Source organism: Carex rostrata, chromosome 11, assembly GCF_964058835.1.
Source record: "Carex rostrata chromosome 11, lpCarRost1.2, whole genome shotgun sequence".
NCBI lineage: Eukaryota > Viridiplantae > Streptophyta > Magnoliopsida > Poales > Cyperaceae > Carex > Carex rostrata.
The window spans coordinates 4,346,532-4,364,528 of NC_135928.1; the positions used below are offsets into that span (position 1 = coordinate 4,346,532).

Here is a 17,997-nt window from a genome sequence, read left to right on the forward strand (position 1 = left end):
AAAAAGAACTATCATTCGTCGCAGGAAATTGATTTCTCAGTTCATTTGAATTTCTGGTGTTGAAACTATTTCGCTAGTGTCAAGTACAATTCAACCAGCTGAAAACTTTAAAAAAGATCTAGTGCACTTTTTGTTTAATCTCATGTGCTTTGGGGCGGTGCTTTATAGATTTCAATTTCTGGTGGCGCCAAATTTGAAGCTTTTCTGTGCTTGAAGATTTTATTTGTAACATTTTAAAATAATAAAATTTAGAAATTAAGGAATAACTTGAAATAGCAGCTATTTTTAGGTTCGGAAGAGCTGCTAACCCAACATTTCATAAGAATAGCGGAATAGCAGCTAATCCAAGCTAGCTATTCCTTTGTTGAGAATAACATTTTTTTTCCACCCAAACGTGTTGTGTTGAGAATAACTCACCAGGAATAACAACTATTCCTGAGTTAGTGCTATTCTTGTGTCACCCAAACATACCCTAAAGTAGTTGAAGAAATCTCGAAGTAATACATAATGGGCAATTTAAAATATTGCATAATATCTTGAATAATTAACAATTACAAATATTATTACATAATTTTTCAATTATAACGACAAATAATAAGTAAATTTTCTAAATTAAAAAAAAAATGATGTGCAAATTAGGTGTGCGTGCCATCTTGAGTGACATGCATACCGTGTTTGCTAAATTTTGAGAATTTGAAAAATGCAATCAACTTTTTATTTTTAATTTTCAAAATGCTACAAATAAAAATTTGGTGTGCTACATTTATGACATACACAATTATTTCGGCTATTTTTATTAATACCCTTAAAAAACTTAATTTTAAATATGCCCCTACATCCTGTTTTTTTTTTAAACTTCCCCGACCGCCAGGCCCATGGGCGACCCAGATCCTCTAGCAGACCGCCCGGGCCAGGGGCGGTCCACTAGGGACCAGACCGCGTGGGGGCCAGGCAGTCCTCTTCTTTCTTTTTTTAGAGAGATCTATATTTTGATTTAAATAATTTTGTGAAAAAAAAGTTTTCTTATATGTCAAAAAATAAGACATTTGATATATTTATGAGTGAGATGTCGTATCTCTTTATAACTTTGATTTGATTTGTCAGTTGGATATCACAAGTCTAAAGATAACACTAATTAAGGACATGGCCTTGATTCTTAATAATTTCTTTTATTCAAATATACACAAGGAAATATGGTTAGATTGCATCAATGATGTCAACTTTTTTTTTTAGAGAATAATTGGAGAGCGAGAGAGAATAATTGGATTATTTGATTATTGTCAACATATACCAATTGCTCGGAGATAAGCAAACGAACACAATAAATAGTAAATGCATTTTAAAATAATTATATGAATAATTCTTGAATAATCTTAGGCTTTTGACTAAACAAAATACCGATCGTTGTACGTCTACCGTTGAATGAAAACTTAAATTGAGTTTCTGAGGCACTAAACGACGTTTTTTTTGAAATTATGATCCTTTGGATATCTAAGGGTGACCCCCGGGGTGATATCTAAATCCGTCTCGTCCCCCCTTTTTCGAAAAGTGGCCATATGCGTAAATCCGACTTTCCTAGCCAAAGTTATGGCTGTTTAAAGTTTTTTCAAAAGATAAACTTTGAAAATTCATAACTAACTGTAGAAAATTCCAAATAAATTGAAATTTATGTCAATTATGTGTATTTTTGAATGCTCTACATGCTGGTGTAATCACTTTTATAGTTGGATCCCTGTATAAGTCTAGACTTGCTGATTTACCAATAGAGGTCAAATTTGATGTTTTTAGTGCATTACATTATATCAGTGGCCTTTACCCAGTGCTTTGCTGCTGAGTTTGGACTTGATACCATACCAGAGGTCAGTCTAGGGTGCTTGTGCATGGACAGAGGTCTGAAAATGCTATTGCGCCGCTATAGCGCGCTATTGAGTGTGGAATTCAGATCCTAGATACCTGAGGTTCAATTATAAAATATGAACCATTTTTTTAACTTGGCATGAATCTTGAAACATACTCTTATATTTTCTTAAGCCATTGAATTTATTTCGGCTGAGAATTAATCTGGACCGTCTATATAAATTGCACCTCGGGTCCCATAAGATACAGATTCTTTGAGTGTGGTGTTCCGGTTTACTCTTTTATTTTTTTGAGTGGTGATTTGACGAAAGTAAAACGTTGATTTGACAAAAGTTAAAACAATGCATGTGAGTTGCAGATTTGATTCCCATACGCGTATCGTGTATAAATCATAGTAAAGAGTTACTACATAACTTCATAAATATATCAAATGTCTTATTTTTTGGCGTACACTCTAAACAAGAAAATCTTTTCTTCACAAAATTATTTAAATCAAAATATTAATATCTCTAAAAAAATAAAAAATAGAGGACCGCCTCTGCAGGGGGCGGTCCGCTAGTGGACTAGCCCGCCTTTGCATGGGGCAGTCTGGTGGATTTATTGGGCCGCCCGTGGGCCTGGCAATCGGGACAATTTTGAAAAAAAAAAAAAGCAGATGACAAGGGCATTTAAAAAAAAAATTTGGGGGTATTAATAAAAATGGCCGCAATTATTTTACCCTCGCCGATTTGATTATTTCAATTGGAGTAATGTTTTATTTTATTTTCTGTGTACATCCTGTAACTTGACAATTGTATATATCATATACGAACGGGTAAAATTAGGGTGTGATGTACTCACCAAAAAAGTTTGGTGAGCACAATTTCAAAAGTATATCGGATCGACTTCAAATGCTAAATTCAAACTGTTGAAATTCATGTACTTCATGAGAGATGCATGTACATGCAAAATTTTGAAAGTTTCGAGCTTATTTGCTACAAGGTCAAGCGGTCAAATAAATGATAAAAATTGAATATATAAAACAACTTATAAATTAACTTATCAAAAGTATATTTCTTTGACCACTTGATCTTGTAGTAAATAAACTCGAAAGTTTCAAAATTTTGAATGTAAGTGCATCACTCATGAAGTACATGGATTTCAATAGTTTGAATTCGGCGTTTAAAGTCGATCCAATATATTTTTGGAGTTGTGCTCACCAAACTTTCTTGGTAAGCACATCAAACTCTATATTTGCTCATCATGTATGCTAATGTTTTAGGCCTTACACTGATAGCTACACTATTAGCGCCACAGGAGATCTCAACTCCTGGGTAGATAGCTACAATTAAAAGATAAAAAGGAGATAAAACAACAAGGGGCGGTGCAGATAATGAAAGCTTTGAAAACAAATATATTAGTTGTATATTTCATAAAAGAGGAGGTTTCAAATGCCTCCATTTTTGTGCCTTCGTTGTACCTTCATTTTTGAAAACTCTAATAACTCAAAATTTAAAACTTAAAAGTCAAAATAAAACCATTGGATATAATCTACGTTATTTTCTTTATATGCTCATGAACTATTATCACATTTCAATTTTGATTTTATGTGAATTAATAAGTTTAAAAATCAACGTCTAGAAATTATTCATATTAGTACATTTTTTTATAATATTTTGATGACAATCAAAACAAAATTGAAATGTCATAATATTTTATATGTGCATAAATAAAATGATGTAGATCATATCCAACAGTTTTATTTTGACTCTTAAGTTTTAAATTTTGAGTTATTAGAGTTTTTAAAAATGAAGGCATGATGGAGGCATTTGAACCCTCCTCTTCATAAAATATCACGGAAAAATCCAGCATCGGCTCGAAAATCATTAATTAGCTAATTAATTATAGGTATTTATTTCTTTTTATACAACCAATACTTTTATCATTTTTATAATTAGTAATTGTAAATCGTTTCGAAATGCCAATCAATAGAGTTACGGACGTGTAATTATATAAAACAAATATTCGTTTTTCCTTTTAAATAAATTTCACATTTTCTGAAAATTTTGTGAAAAAATCGCACATGTGACAAATCTGTATTGTTAGATTGAGTCCGAAACGATTTTATTCCAAGCAATAAAAATTAGAGCAAAATTAGGGTGTGATGTGTTCACTATGAGAGATTGGTGAGCACACTTCTAAAAGACTATCGGATTGACTTCAAACTACGAATTTAAACAGTTGAAAGTCAAGTATTTCGTGAGTGATGCATGTACTTGCAAAAAAATTTAAATTTTAAATTTATTTAGTACATGATCAAGTGCTCAAAACAATAATGAAAAATGAATACATTAAACAATTAAAAAAATAACTTATAAAATGTTCATTGTTTTAACCGCTTGATCGTGTGGTAAATAAATTCAAAACTTACAAATTTTTGCATGTACATGCATCACTCACGAAGTATATAAATTTTAACGATTTGGATTCGTAGTTCGAAGTCAATCCGATAGTCTTTTGGAGGTATGCTCACCAATCCTTCTTGGTGAGCACATCACACCCCAGTTTTGCTCATAAAAATTGTTCACAATTTCTGTTTTAATAGAAAAGGACCAAAACATCATTATTGCCTTGTAACACTTTATGTCATTACAAAGATAAAGATAACTAATTATATTATTTTTTAGAAATATTATTTAAAGCAAGCATTATATGTAAGGCATCCTTGTTTTATTTGTCAATTACTTATTTGTATTTTATGAAAACTGGCGAGCTGACTTTTAATTTATCAATTACTTAATTGAAATAGAAAATAATTAAAACATCATTAACTCCTTATAACTATTATTTCGTTTAAATTATGAAGACAAATAATAATATTAGTTTTTCAGAAAATATTATTCAAAGAATTCAATATATGTACATCCTTGTTTTATTTGTCAATTGCTTATCTGTACTCTAATGAAAATAATGAAAATTGGCAAGCCACTTTTCATTTGTCAATTACTTATTTGCAATAGAAAATAATTAAAACATCATTAACTCCTTATAACTCTTATTTCATTTGAAATATAAAGACAAATAATTATATTAGTTTTTCAGAAAATATTATTCAAGGAATTCAATATATGAAATACATCCTGGTTTTTTTTGTCAATTGGTTATCTGTACTCTAATGAAAATTGGCAAGCTGACTTTTCATTTGTCAATTACTTATTTGCAATAGACAATAATTAAAACTTCATTAAATCCTTATAACTCTTATTTCATTTAAAATATAAAGACACCTCCTAGTGTTGGGAATAAAAACTAGTTTGGTGCTGATTCCTCATTCAACCGTATATAGATGATCAAATTAATATAGATTCAAGGTCACTTTCATCATTAGTAGTTTTGGGCCTAAACTTTTTTTTTGCAAAGATTTTATCTTTTCCAAACTTTACACGGAGGATTGAAAGCATCAAGGCCTATAAAGTGTTTGGAAGTCACAAAAACTAAAAGGGTTTCTTTACCAAAAATTGAAAATTAACAAAATTATTTGCTAACGAGAATCAACTTTTGGTCTAGTGGCAAGGATACATGATTCTCATGTGAGAAGTCATGAGTTCGAAACTCACAAAGTATAGAGAAATCCTCTGTAACATACATAGAGATTTTAAAAAAAAAACTGGTAGACTAGACCTCCACTTTTCATTTAAAAAAAAAAAAAAACTATTTGTCAACAGTAGATTGTATTAGCCTACAAGAAAATGTCATTATCCCAGCTGTGCTGTTCTGACCCCTATTGTTCCCTTGGAAATAATATTCTTTTCCTCATCACTTTGTAATTTATAATATTTCATTTTTCCAATAACAATGTTTGGTAAATCCTGTGGATTAACTATTTAACATGAAAGCTCTCCGGGATCACAATCCTGAGCCGATCAAATCAAATGTTGCTATTAAATATACATACTCTTGCTAGCTTAAAGGTAATACCAATGGTTACAAGAGATGATAATAATCTACTTGAGAAGTACAAATGGTTTCAAGCTCTTGTTGGTACTATTAACTGTAAATTTGTTGTGACGGAACAAAATAACAATATCAAAATTAGCATTTGAACAAAAATACCGGGCTTTGAAAATCCAATCCGTAGGGGTGGGCCTAAATTTAAAAGTCCAGCCATGGTTTATTCAATTAAGTGATCATCTTAAATCTACTAATCCGACTTTCAAAATACAATCATCTTTATTTTATCTTATTTTTCAAATCAAGTTTACATTTTATTTACTTCATAACGAAACATAATTCCGTTTGAAATGACCAAATTTGGAGATATAACATGGTTGCTATTGCATCATAGGTTTATAGCAAGTAGATAGATCAATAATTTCACTTGCATAATATTACTGATTCCCTTGGTAGTGAGTAGTCACTACCAAGAATCTCAAAAAAAGAATAAGTGTTATTGATGAATTAAACAGATGTCTCTCATATAAAGTTTTTGACATGTAGCCAGGGCAAAATTCAGTCTATCCAAAATAATAATCCCATAATTTTCCAAACCGCCCCAATCGGATTGAAAATATTTTATGTTCCTGAAAAATCAGACTAGAGTACTACTCTTTTGCATTCCTATCCTCTCGCTTCCCACTATATGAAATCCACCCATTTTTCTCTTGATTTCTATCCTCTATCAAATACCATTCTTTTCTCAATCTCTAGATCTTGACAAACAGTAAAACCAACCTCAAGTTGTAACTTTTCTTCAACAAGATATATATATTTTTTTGGTTGACATTTTAACTCCAACCTGACTTGTCCGAGCAAATTTAATCATCTTCCAAAAGTAAAAGTGCTCTAACCAAAAACGTCGGCGCTGTTTAATTTATTTTAAAAAGAAGAAGAAAAAAAGACAACAATTCATTGCCTTATTAAGCCTACAAGACAGAAGTACCACTACAATTTGCTTCTACAATTTGACACATGTATGTAACAGAATGGACAAGTAACATGCATATACATCATCTACATTGCATACAAAAATTGTTTGCTGTTACTAACTGTAATAAAGGTTGGGATCCATTTAGATAACTTTTGGTGTCCAGCCACAAACAAGTGCTCCATAAAGATAAATAAAGAAAGATGAACTGCCAAGGGTTCAATTTGCCTATTACCTAATAATTATGCTTGCATTTGGTTACTCTTTTACTTGTTTTTTTTGCTCTTCTGCTGCTTAATTTCTTAATAAAGACTTTGTTAACTTTCTAGCCTACTTTAAAGCTCCATAAAGCACAAACTAATTAACCAAACATAAGTTACTGTTTTTCCTGGTAGCTGTCAATTAGAACCTTGATCATGTCATTCAAATTGGTACATCCCATGATTTCAATCTAATTCTGCACCGCAATGTGCTTGTAACTTGTAAGAGCTCACTGTAGCAATGTCGAGGTCGTAGCAAGTGCCCCTAGGAGAAATGAGGCATCCTAGCACGTTAGCTATCCACAAGAAATTTGCCTCTTACGTGTCATCAATCTGCCTAAGAGAGAGAAACAAGATAAATTATTTATGAAACAGATATTCCTTTTTTGTTCTGAATACATATCATCAATCTGCCTCTTACTTCTTTTTTCATTTCTTATTGTCAGTTATATTTTCTATCATAATTTATGTAGCAATGATGATGCTTCCCTAAATTTTAGTACCAGTACGTACCAGATATCCCATAATGCAACTAGAATGAATTTTAGGTATTGCAGTTTGAATATATTTTTCATGATATGTATTAGGATTTCATAGTCTTTCTCCATTAATGGAGACGATAAACTTCTCTACTTAACATCATAAGATATGATCAAAACTTCCAATTGTAAAATAAACCAGAGCATTATGGAAACACTAACTAGGCCACAACAGATGAATAGAACCAATAGACCCTACGTTGATCTGATATAACCAAACATCTATTAGACTCTTATGTGACATCAATATGGCTTTTCTTACCAGAAACCATATGCAACTACATAGACTGAGCCTTCTTGCCTCCTCGAGTTGTTTCTCTCCAGCTTTTCTCTTCGCATTTCTAGGCCTTCCATGTTAGATAGGCAGGCCCTACGCCTTAGAGATCATTCTCATTCTCATCATTTGCCCTGTTGAAGGGGTCAGGCAGGATCGTCCTTTATTCTGGGTTTGTTTGGTATATTCGGATCTGAGTTTCCAAACGTCAGCGATTCAGGGTGGGCGGCAATCTGTAGTACTTCGCAGTGGAGCCCCCAATTTTATGGCCCAGATTTACTCTCAGTCGGGCCAAACTCAATCCAGTGCCTGTTTAGACTGTAGGGGTACCCTTTAAAATTCGTGCCAGGTTAAAAAAAATGGTCCGGATCATCTCATTCCACAGAACAATGCCTCTGTAGTAATACAGAGGATACAAATTTGGAGAGGGGGAGCAATAATAATATATTTTTGCCCCGCCAATTTTAAACAGGCTCCAGAAAAGATCAGTGAATTTTTGGTCCTTTAATTAATACATACCAGTAATGTAACTTTAGGTTCCAATAATTACTTTAATCATGGACAGAGAAAGTATAGTTGATATATATATGCTAGTATTTAGGCATAATCTTTAATTTAATGCTGGGGAACTGAAGTTTCCAGGCCTATTTTTATATTAAGGTAACCAATTTACATGAAAATTCTACTAGAACATAAAATCTTTATACACAATCAAATTACAAAATAAAAGGTGTTGGAAAATGCACCAATCCAACCGACTTGCCAGGAAGTAAAGTAACACAACAAAAGATGGAGAAAAGTAATGCAATACGTGGTTCTCAAGTGAGGTCCAGTAAAATCAACTAAATTCAATTAAAAAAAGGACACCTCCAGAGTGAATTCCATGCTACAGTACCTTTTGATGTAGTGATCGACGCACTCGTAACATTTTCTATGCTAATTGCCTTACCCAATGATTCTATGTAAAACGCTGTTTGTCGTTACGTCCCTCATTTTAACGTAACGCCGCATCTCGCCAGTTAACCGCTCTTTGATCTTCCACTAACGATAATTTCATTACTATTGAGAATTTGCAAAGTTGAACTAACTTCCAGGCTTCGTCTACAATGGTGAAGAATAAATGGAGTGGCACGAGGGCAGTAACTTCGAGCAAGGTGCAGTAGCAAGCAACGGTGTGATTTATCTAAACCGTGCCAGGCCCATTAAAAGAATTGCATTTGACCTTAGCCCGGTTTGTTAGTTCTTGGGCCGGTTCTGTTCGAAGTGTTCATCATAGCCCATAAATTGTTTAAAAAGAGAAAAGCGAATGTTCAATGTATTTGAATTTTGAAAAGATGAATCTTTTTCCCATTAGAGTAACAACTGATTACAGACTAGGATTTCCTAATTTCCTTTCATTGTCGTGCTCAGTTTTCTTTTTGTCAAAACCATTAATTACTACCATATTAATTGAATTAAACAAAACTCCTCTAACTTGAGCATATGGATTGCAACTCTTATGAGTTACAAGAAAAATTAATGTCATGTCCTTATCAAATCCTCCCCTCTCTCTCTCTGCTATCTATCTCACTGTTACACACAATGCTTCCACATCACCACCTTGCTTCTGATGACCAAAACCAATGGATAATGACTATTCGTCAGATAATGAACGATGAGTTAGAAATTGAGCATGACCAAGCTGTCTCCATCTTTGAAGTACCAAAACCTCTGTTAACTGTCAAACCGGAGCTTTATGTGCCTCAGATCCTGTCCCTTGGTCCGTACCACCATTTTCGTGAAGAGGTACAACACATGGAGCGATACAAAATTGCGTCGGCAAAACGAGTGCAAAACGAACTCCGAGAAATGATGAGATTTCAAGATCTTGTAGATATGTTTGGAAAGCTCGAATATCATATAAGAGCTCACTATCACAGGTACATGAACAATTTGTCCTTCCTGTAATTACATACAAAGTTAATTTGTAATCATGCCCCAAAACCAGTAACTTTTTCAGTGAGAAATGGATGTACAAATAGAATTATAAGATATTAACTTTGTTGGCAGATCTCTGTCAAAGTGTAATAATATCTTGATAATATATTCAAATACCTAAGATGAATATTCATACATATATCAGCTTCATTGGTGTAAAACCAGCTTCCATAATTTCAATTAAAATTGAAAACTACAAAGATTTTATAGGTAGAGACCTCTACAGAGCTAAACTTTCAAATTATGGAGGTCAAACATGAATGAAAATCAATAATATAATTTTTTTTTACTGTGAATGTGGGTCAATTTACTGTAGTTACAACATTTTATTGTAAATTATATAGAAAGTTACATATAAATATAAAAATTGAAAAAAAAAAATGGAGGTCAATTGACCTCCATATAGCCGGGTCCGGATGCCCTAAAGTAACCCAATCTTTGGGTTTTGGATCGAGACTGTTCGATTCGAATCCGTCGATTGAGATTGCTTCGGGATTCGAATTCACGTTTCGGGATATGTGCGCTCTACTTCGGATAGATCATCTCGGATTCGAATCGGACGGTCCCGATTTAAAACCCAAAGATTGAGTTACTTCACTGCATCTGAATTCCATATAGCCTTACTCCCTCCGCCTCTGGGTAGAGATTTTTTTTTTTTTAAATGAACTAAATTCAGAGACATAACGCGTTATGTAAATCATTCATTGATTTTCTTTTACAGGCACCTTAATTTTACGGGGCAAGCTCTTGCCTGGATGATGGCAATTCATGCATCATTCCTTTTTGAATTTCTCCAATTATTTGCTAAGACCAAGAAAAAATCAATTCAAAGAATCCCATCTAGGATGATACATCTGTTATTCGACTCCAAACACAGGACGACGGCACATAGCATGATAATCCGTGACATAATAATGATCGAAAACCAAATCCCTCTTTTTCTACTACTAAAGATAGCAGACGCCCAAATCCAATTACACCAAATGACAGAAGAAATAGTGGCTGACATGCTTGTTGGTTTTTTCAAAGAGATCTCCCCTTTCAAAAATCTAGAAATTATGCATGTTGACATCAGGAAATACCAGCATTTATTAGATTTTCTATATTGTAATATAGTTCCTAGGTACCAAGAGGAGACTTCTGATCCTTTGGGGGGAGATGAATGTGGTGAGCAAGACAACCTCAGCCCAACATTTTTGCACAATTTTTCAGGTTTGACAAAAAGTTTCATTTCGGATCGCATAGAAACCCTTCGGTCATTGATAATAAAAATTCTTCTTCGAATAATGGGAAACATACCTATGCTTCCAATCATCCTAAATCCCGTAGAGAAACTTTTATCAAGCGAAAAGACAAAAGACAGTGAAAGAAGCAGTGAACCATTGCTCGAAGAAATTTTGATTCCATCAGTGACCGAGCTAACATCTGCTGGCATTAAAATTTGTCCCACGAGCGGCGGTATATCAACAGTCGATTTTTGCACAAAAACAACAATACTTCATCTGCCTGTAATAAGCCTTGATATAAACAGTGAAGTTGTGTTACGAAACATGGTTGCATATGAAGCATCATTCGGATCCACGGCACTGGTATTGTCTCGGTATATCGAATTCATGAACGGAATCATAGACACTGAGGAGGATGCAAGATTACTCAGAAAGAAAGGGATTATTTTGAACTACTTGAAAAGCGATAAAGATGTCGCCGAAATGTGGAACGGGATGACCCGGTCTATCAGACTGACACGGGTCCCACAATTAGACTGCATAATTGAGGAGATAAACAAGTTCTACAACAGTAAGTGGAGGGTGATTTTGAAAAGGTTTTTTATGAGACATGAGGTGCTTAGTTTATGGAAGAATGTAATCTGTGTAGTATTTGCTCTTGCCATAGTGCTACTGTTTATAATGGGCTTGGAGGTACTTTGTTTGACACCTAGGTGTAGACCTATGTCTAGGAGTGCACTAAGCCCATAGTATCTTCATTTATTATTTTATCTTTTTTTCCTAAGATCAAAGTAAATAAAATTTTCACTTAACAAACTAAGGTGAATGTCTTATGTCTGTAGCTTTCTTCCAAAAAGACTGATCATGTAAGAGATTTTTATGCAAATTTTCCTTCAAAATTAATCTGATTTACATTATTACCAAAATGAAAACGATAGAATGAAACAGAGGATTGCTTGGCATTGGCGCATTGCAGTGACTAGAAAGTGAATAAATGGGCTGTCACAATCAAAAGGCCCACTTAGACAGTACAGTCCAATATCCAACTCATAGCTTTCTCTGTGGGCCCGGCGGCCTAATTAATTCGAAGACCTTTTGTTGCTATTTCTTTTGTTTATTTGCTCCTTCCATCGCTTTACTGAGTCACGCCTTCACAGACCACACCTTTCACTTGTTTGTAATAAAATACAAAAATAAAATTTGTAAACTAGAATTACATTAATGGGTATCATATAAATTCCCATATGTGCCTTAGTTTGTAATGTTTTAATTTTTCACAAGTATAATAAATTATTATCTAAAATGCAAATAGAAAACAAGATGTATACCAGTCATAGACTTGACAACAACATTTTAATTTTTCACAATTGAAGTTTTTAGAAATTAGTTTGGTTTTTGAAAGTTTGATGCGTGCATGTATTTCTTTCTTATAATGATTGAAAAGTTTTTATATAATTTAATACAATTTGTAGGAAAAAAAAACCTCATCTACAAGTCTGGTCACAGATGGCATGCAACCACCACAACTCCCAAGTCTTGTCAAACAAGCATACATATTTTGTGCATTTCTTAAATATGGAGTATATTTTATTTTTTCTTATGAAACCATGCACATATATAAAAAAAAAAGTATTAGTTAATAAACTAAACAAGTAAATAAAAAATATATTTTTTTCTAAAAACAAAACAAAAATTATTTCATCAGCAAATATGTCGGTATGTAAAATTGAATTGAATAAGACCTCGTCTCTTTCTTCCCCAGTATTTAACTAGCTGTTTAATATACTAGTACCCGATACTTACATGTACGTCGTGTTTGCATGCTACAACATATAGGACCATTACTTTTACCAGTAGTTCATCAATTGCACGTTGATCATATTGCATGTATCATATATATATGAATCAAGAATCTGGTAACCCTGCAGCACAGAGTTATTGTGGGCCCACATGTCAGCATGCATTGCGTCCAGCCTGTCCCTTACGTGCATCCAGATTCATGCATCGATCCATTTTGCTCCGACACACCGGATCCTTTACAATACTGTAGAGCGTTGCACAGAGGTGCAGGCTCATAGTGACAAGATACCCGAATTATATCCGAATTATATCCGTTTAATTCTTTTTTGGGGTGATGCCGAACCGAACACCGAATTATTCGGTTGACCGAATTTGACCGAATTAAACCCGAATAATTCCCGAATTTTATGAACTTTTTCCGAATTTTACGAATTTTTCCTGAATTTTTCCAAGAACAATTATTTCTTTTGCTCTCTTGCAGGACTGAGATTTCTAATCCGGATAATTCCGAATCATTCCCGAATTATACCCGAATCACAAATTTTTGATATCGCCGAACCGAACCCGAATAATTCGTTTGTCACTATGGGTGCAGCTACTGCATTCACCTCGTCCAGATCAAATCAGTTCTCCCGTGCGGTGATGATGACAATGTGTTGATGTGAAATTACATTGGTGAAATTATCTTTTAATTTCCTTTTCTAATTACAAATATTGAAGCCACGTGACTGTACAAATATTTCAAAGCTAGAAGACAAAAAACCAGCAAACAGTCAACAAATAACAACTAAAATCAATTTCTATATCTACATTTGATATCTGGCTAGTTAAAATTGATATGCCTGCTAAAGTTCATCATCAAAATAAAAAAAAACCAATACAAAGGGCTTTAATATTGGAAGAGGTATAATTAGAACTTAGAAGATTAACTGTTTTTGACAATGACCTTTTTCTCACAGCTCTGTGGTCCTTTCTTTTGTCATTTTTATTATTTTAAAATAGTTGAAGAGTTCTATTCCAGTACTCTTTGAGTTTGAAGAGTACTAATTATTGTGTTTAACAAATAAGTGCCTTATCTAAAATGATGTTAGAGGCTGATAATCAATTTTTAGTACACTGTCTATTAAAATATTATTAGTGTGGAACGTGTTCGAAATTGACACAAAAACTTGCTTAAAATAATTAAAATTTGTGGGCATCATTTTTATTTTTTTACTTATATATTAATAAATATGATGTTGACTATCTGCGTGGTAGGGTTGAATTCGATGCAATTGATGCTGTTGCTGGCTTCCTCGATGAGTTCCTCTGGTAGTATCAGCGCTGTAGTCATGAGTAACGCTTCTTAATTGCTTTAGTGGACTATTATGCAAGACTATTATGCAGTTTACTTAGTCTTTACGGTTCTTAATCCATGTTTAGGTATTTTGTACAGTATGCTATTTCATAGATTGTATTTCTCTGCTTTTGTATGAACATTTACAGGGGCGGAACTAGAATATTGAAATCAGGGGGGCTACAACGTAAAGAGTAGTGTAATTTTATTTTATAGAGGAGGCTAAAAGTATTAACACATATAAAAATTATAAAATTCTATAGACAAAATTACAAATTTTCAATGCATGGAGGTGACTTAGCCTCCTTTCAACTCTATTACCATCCGCCCCTAAACATTTTAGTTTCGCAATGAAACTGGTGGTATGCCCACTTTATTAAAAAAAAAAAAAATAATAAAGAAAGTATGATGTTAATTAAAGCTATTCAAAGGTTTCCCAAACCTCTCATATTGTAACAACACAAAGGACTACAAAATTATATACATCATCATTTAACAATAATTAATCATGATTAACATTTAGAAACTACAATCTATGAAATAACTATCAAAATTTCGTGTATATTATGAATAACTTATCAAAATTTCGTGTAATTTTAAATATCATATACTTATTATTAAGAGTTACTAACCATCGAAGTTCTGCAATATTTTGTCCAAGAATGATTAAAGAGGAGGGTTCAAATGCCTCCATTTTTTGTGTCTCCATCATGCCTCCATTTTTTAAAACTTTAATAATTCAAAATTTAAAACTTAAAAGTAAAAATAAAACCGTTGGATATGATCTACATCATTTTATCTGTGCACGTGTAAAAAATTATGACATTTCAATTTTGTTTTTATATGAATCAATAAGTTCAAAAATCAACGTCTAGAAATGATTCAGATTAGTAAGTTTTTAACAAGCTCTTGATGACAACCCAAATAAAATTAAAATGTCATAATTTTTTACACGTGCATAGATAAAATGATGTAGATCATATCGAATGGTTTTATTTTGACTTTTAAGTTTTAAATTTTGAATTATTAAAGTTTTTAAAAAATGGAGACATGGTAGAGGCACAAAAAATGGAGGCATTAATTTGAACCCTCCTCATGATTAAATAAACGTCAACTTTTTTTATTATGAGAAAAATTACACTTTTTAAGTACAATTAATTAATGTTATTTAAAGTGACAAATTTAATTCTATATTTTATGTATAAATTCGTCACATTATTCATAAGATAATTGATTGTCCAATGTGCTGTCTTATTATATATAAGTTTAACCCAAGAAAATAAAAAGAACAGAAAGATTAAATTACAAGATACCATTACTTTATTCAACTTACAAGTTCGAGAATCCTAATTAATTCGTTAATAATGTTTATAATTTTTCTTTAAGGTTCACTAAATTTAATATATCAGTGTTAAAATTTTCTACACTTAAATTTTTTTAATGAGAAAACAAAAGTACTTATCCTCAATGTTGATTCATGTTCAAATATAATTTAAATTACGGATAGTCAATTTATGGCGGACATTTATCATAGTATTTCGAGATAACGGACATTTAGCGGATTTTTTTAGAAACCATAAAAAAAATATATATATTTTACCAAACCAACTTTGTTGCTTTGGTTTTTATAAAAACCAAAGTTCTAAATAGCGTTTATAGCGGCATAGCGGAGAGACAAAAAAAAAAAAAGCTTTACCGAATAGCGCAGCTATAGCGGAAGCTATCATAAATAGCGTTTTCTTATTTCAAAAATTATATTTTATATTTCTACTAATAGTAAACATGTCTCATCAAGAAAAAAAAAACACCAAATTGATTAAGAAGTTATAATGTTCATATTGAAATTCAATTTCTCACGGACAAGGTCCCTAGGCATTGTTTTAATTTTTCATTTTTGGAAAACCCAACAATAATACATAATACAAAATTTAATTGATATAGCGGTATAGCCCGCACATGTTTCATTATATTGATATAGTTTGATAAAGTAAAAAAAAGCCCATCTGGACATTAACGTCCATTAAAATTGCAAAATCATAAGCCAATGTAGCATAGCGAACCGCTATTGCCGCTACGCGCTACACGCTATAGCGGACCGCTATTAGCGCTATAGCGGCCGTAGCTCGATTAGCGCAGTTTTACCCCGTAGCTTAGCTTTCTAGGTCCAAAACCGCTATAGCTAGCTATTTAGAAGCTTGATAAAAACCATAAAAACGAGATGTCGTTTCGATCCCAAGTATTTTTTTTTCGGACTGAATTATCATTTCAGTTCGAACCGTTTCTACAAATTTCGAAAAACATGATATTGTAAAACTTTTAAAAATACATTGGATTGAATTGCTATTTTGGTCCTGAAAAAAAAATTTCGGACCAAAATAACATTTCAATTCTTATGGTTATCGTAAAAAAAGTAATCATACTAGTTTCATAAAAAAAAGAGAAAAATTGCATTTAGCGGGTACTTTACGTCATTTCGCAGCTGGAATAATTTGTAACTATTTTGTAGTACTTTGTTGATAGTTAAATCAATTAAAAATTAAAAGTCTCAAAATGTAGAGTCATATTGCAATACCAAGTTAAAGTTTTTTCTCATATTTAAATTTATATATGTTTAAGGTAATCAACATTAATTGTTTAATAGTTATTATGACAAATAAATTAATCTTCAGATGAAACATAAAAACTTATTAAAACAGTTAAGTTACATGAAAAGGCCGAAAATCAATTTCATTAAAGTTAAGTTACAGAAAATAATAAAATTTTAAGCAGTAAATTTGGTCAAGCATGATTTTAAAATAATCTTTTCACAATAAATAAAACTATATAATAAATTAAAATCACAACGACAGAGGGTTGAATAGAATGTGGTCTGGATAACAGTTGCCGGGGGCGGACTCATAGTAGACCAGGGTGCAGCCGTCCCCTATGGATTTTGAGTTTTAGTGGTGATTTATTGGTACCGATCGATTTTACCCTCCTCTGGAAATTTTTTTGTCCCTTCTGAATGTTTGATTTGTAATTCGGATTAAAATTAGTGTTAAAATCAAAATAAATTTCTTGAATTATGATTGGTAATTAGAATTATAAATTAAAGCATCATAAATTATAATTCAGAGCATTGAAAAATATAAGTTAAAATTATTTTTTCATCAAGTATCCAATTAATTAATGGGTTTAAATGCGATAAACTATTTAAACCCGATTCGATATTTTTTTGTCTCCCTGACAAAAATCCTGGGTCCGTTCCTGACAAGTGCATGAGCACTATAAAAAAAGGGAGAAATAAAAGACTTTTCTCTAATAATTATAATTAAAACAGTGCTTTCAATGAATAACACCGCACTAGAAATTGAGAGATGGATGGGTAACAACTAGGTTACTTTTCAGTTTATATCTTAAATTGTTCGAGGTTAGGAATTGCACAATGTCGCTCTATTTGTATAGATAGCGAGGGAGGGTATTATGTTATTAAAACTTTGTAAATATTTTCTTTTATTAATATGTTTATTGACGGTAATCAACTATAAAAATAACAATAAATTAAAACAGGGATTCAATAATAAAAATAAAATTAGGTATATTTTAGAAATTTCTGCTAAATTTGTCAAAAAAAAAAAAAAAAGACTCGTTATTTCAGCTTAATATATACCTGCTATTTGTCTGTTATTTCTGTTAAAATAGACCGCTACGGATAAAAACGCGATTTAGTTAGCAGAATATATAGCATCTATCAAATAGCCCGTTAAAACGCCGTTAAAGTAGTTCATGTGGCAACTGTTTAAATCATTTACGCTTGTTTGACAATTTAAATCCGCCATTCTCAAT

General features: G+C 32.2%; 1 protein-coding gene across 1 annotated transcript; it reads left to right on the plus strand.

The window, feature by feature from the left end:
• The first annotated feature begins 9,423 nt into the window (after positions 1-9,423).
• On the plus strand, positions 9,424-11,825 carry LOC144562258 (putative UPF0481 protein At3g02645). The gene is made up of 2 exons (XM_078311445.1): positions 9,424-9,752; positions 10,532-11,825. The coding sequence occupies exons 1-2, from the start codon at positions 9,463-9,465 to the stop codon at positions 11,784-11,786; spliced, it is 1,545 nt and encodes a 514-aa protein (XP_078167571.1). The 5' UTR covers positions 9,424-9,462; the 3' UTR covers positions 11,787-11,825.
• The last annotated feature ends 6,172 nt before the right edge of the window (positions 11,826-17,997 follow it).

What these genes read in the sequence shown, in the direction of transcription:
- LOC144562258 (XM_078311445.1), top strand. Translation starts at nt 9,463, where the DNA reads ATGACTATTCGTCAGATAATGAACGATGAGTTAGAAATTGAGCATGAC. An exon ending in ATAAGAGCTCACTATCACAG is followed by an intron (nt 9,753 to 10,531) that starts GTACATGAACAA and finishes TTTCTTTTACAG; the next exon opens with GCACCTTAATTTTACGGGGC.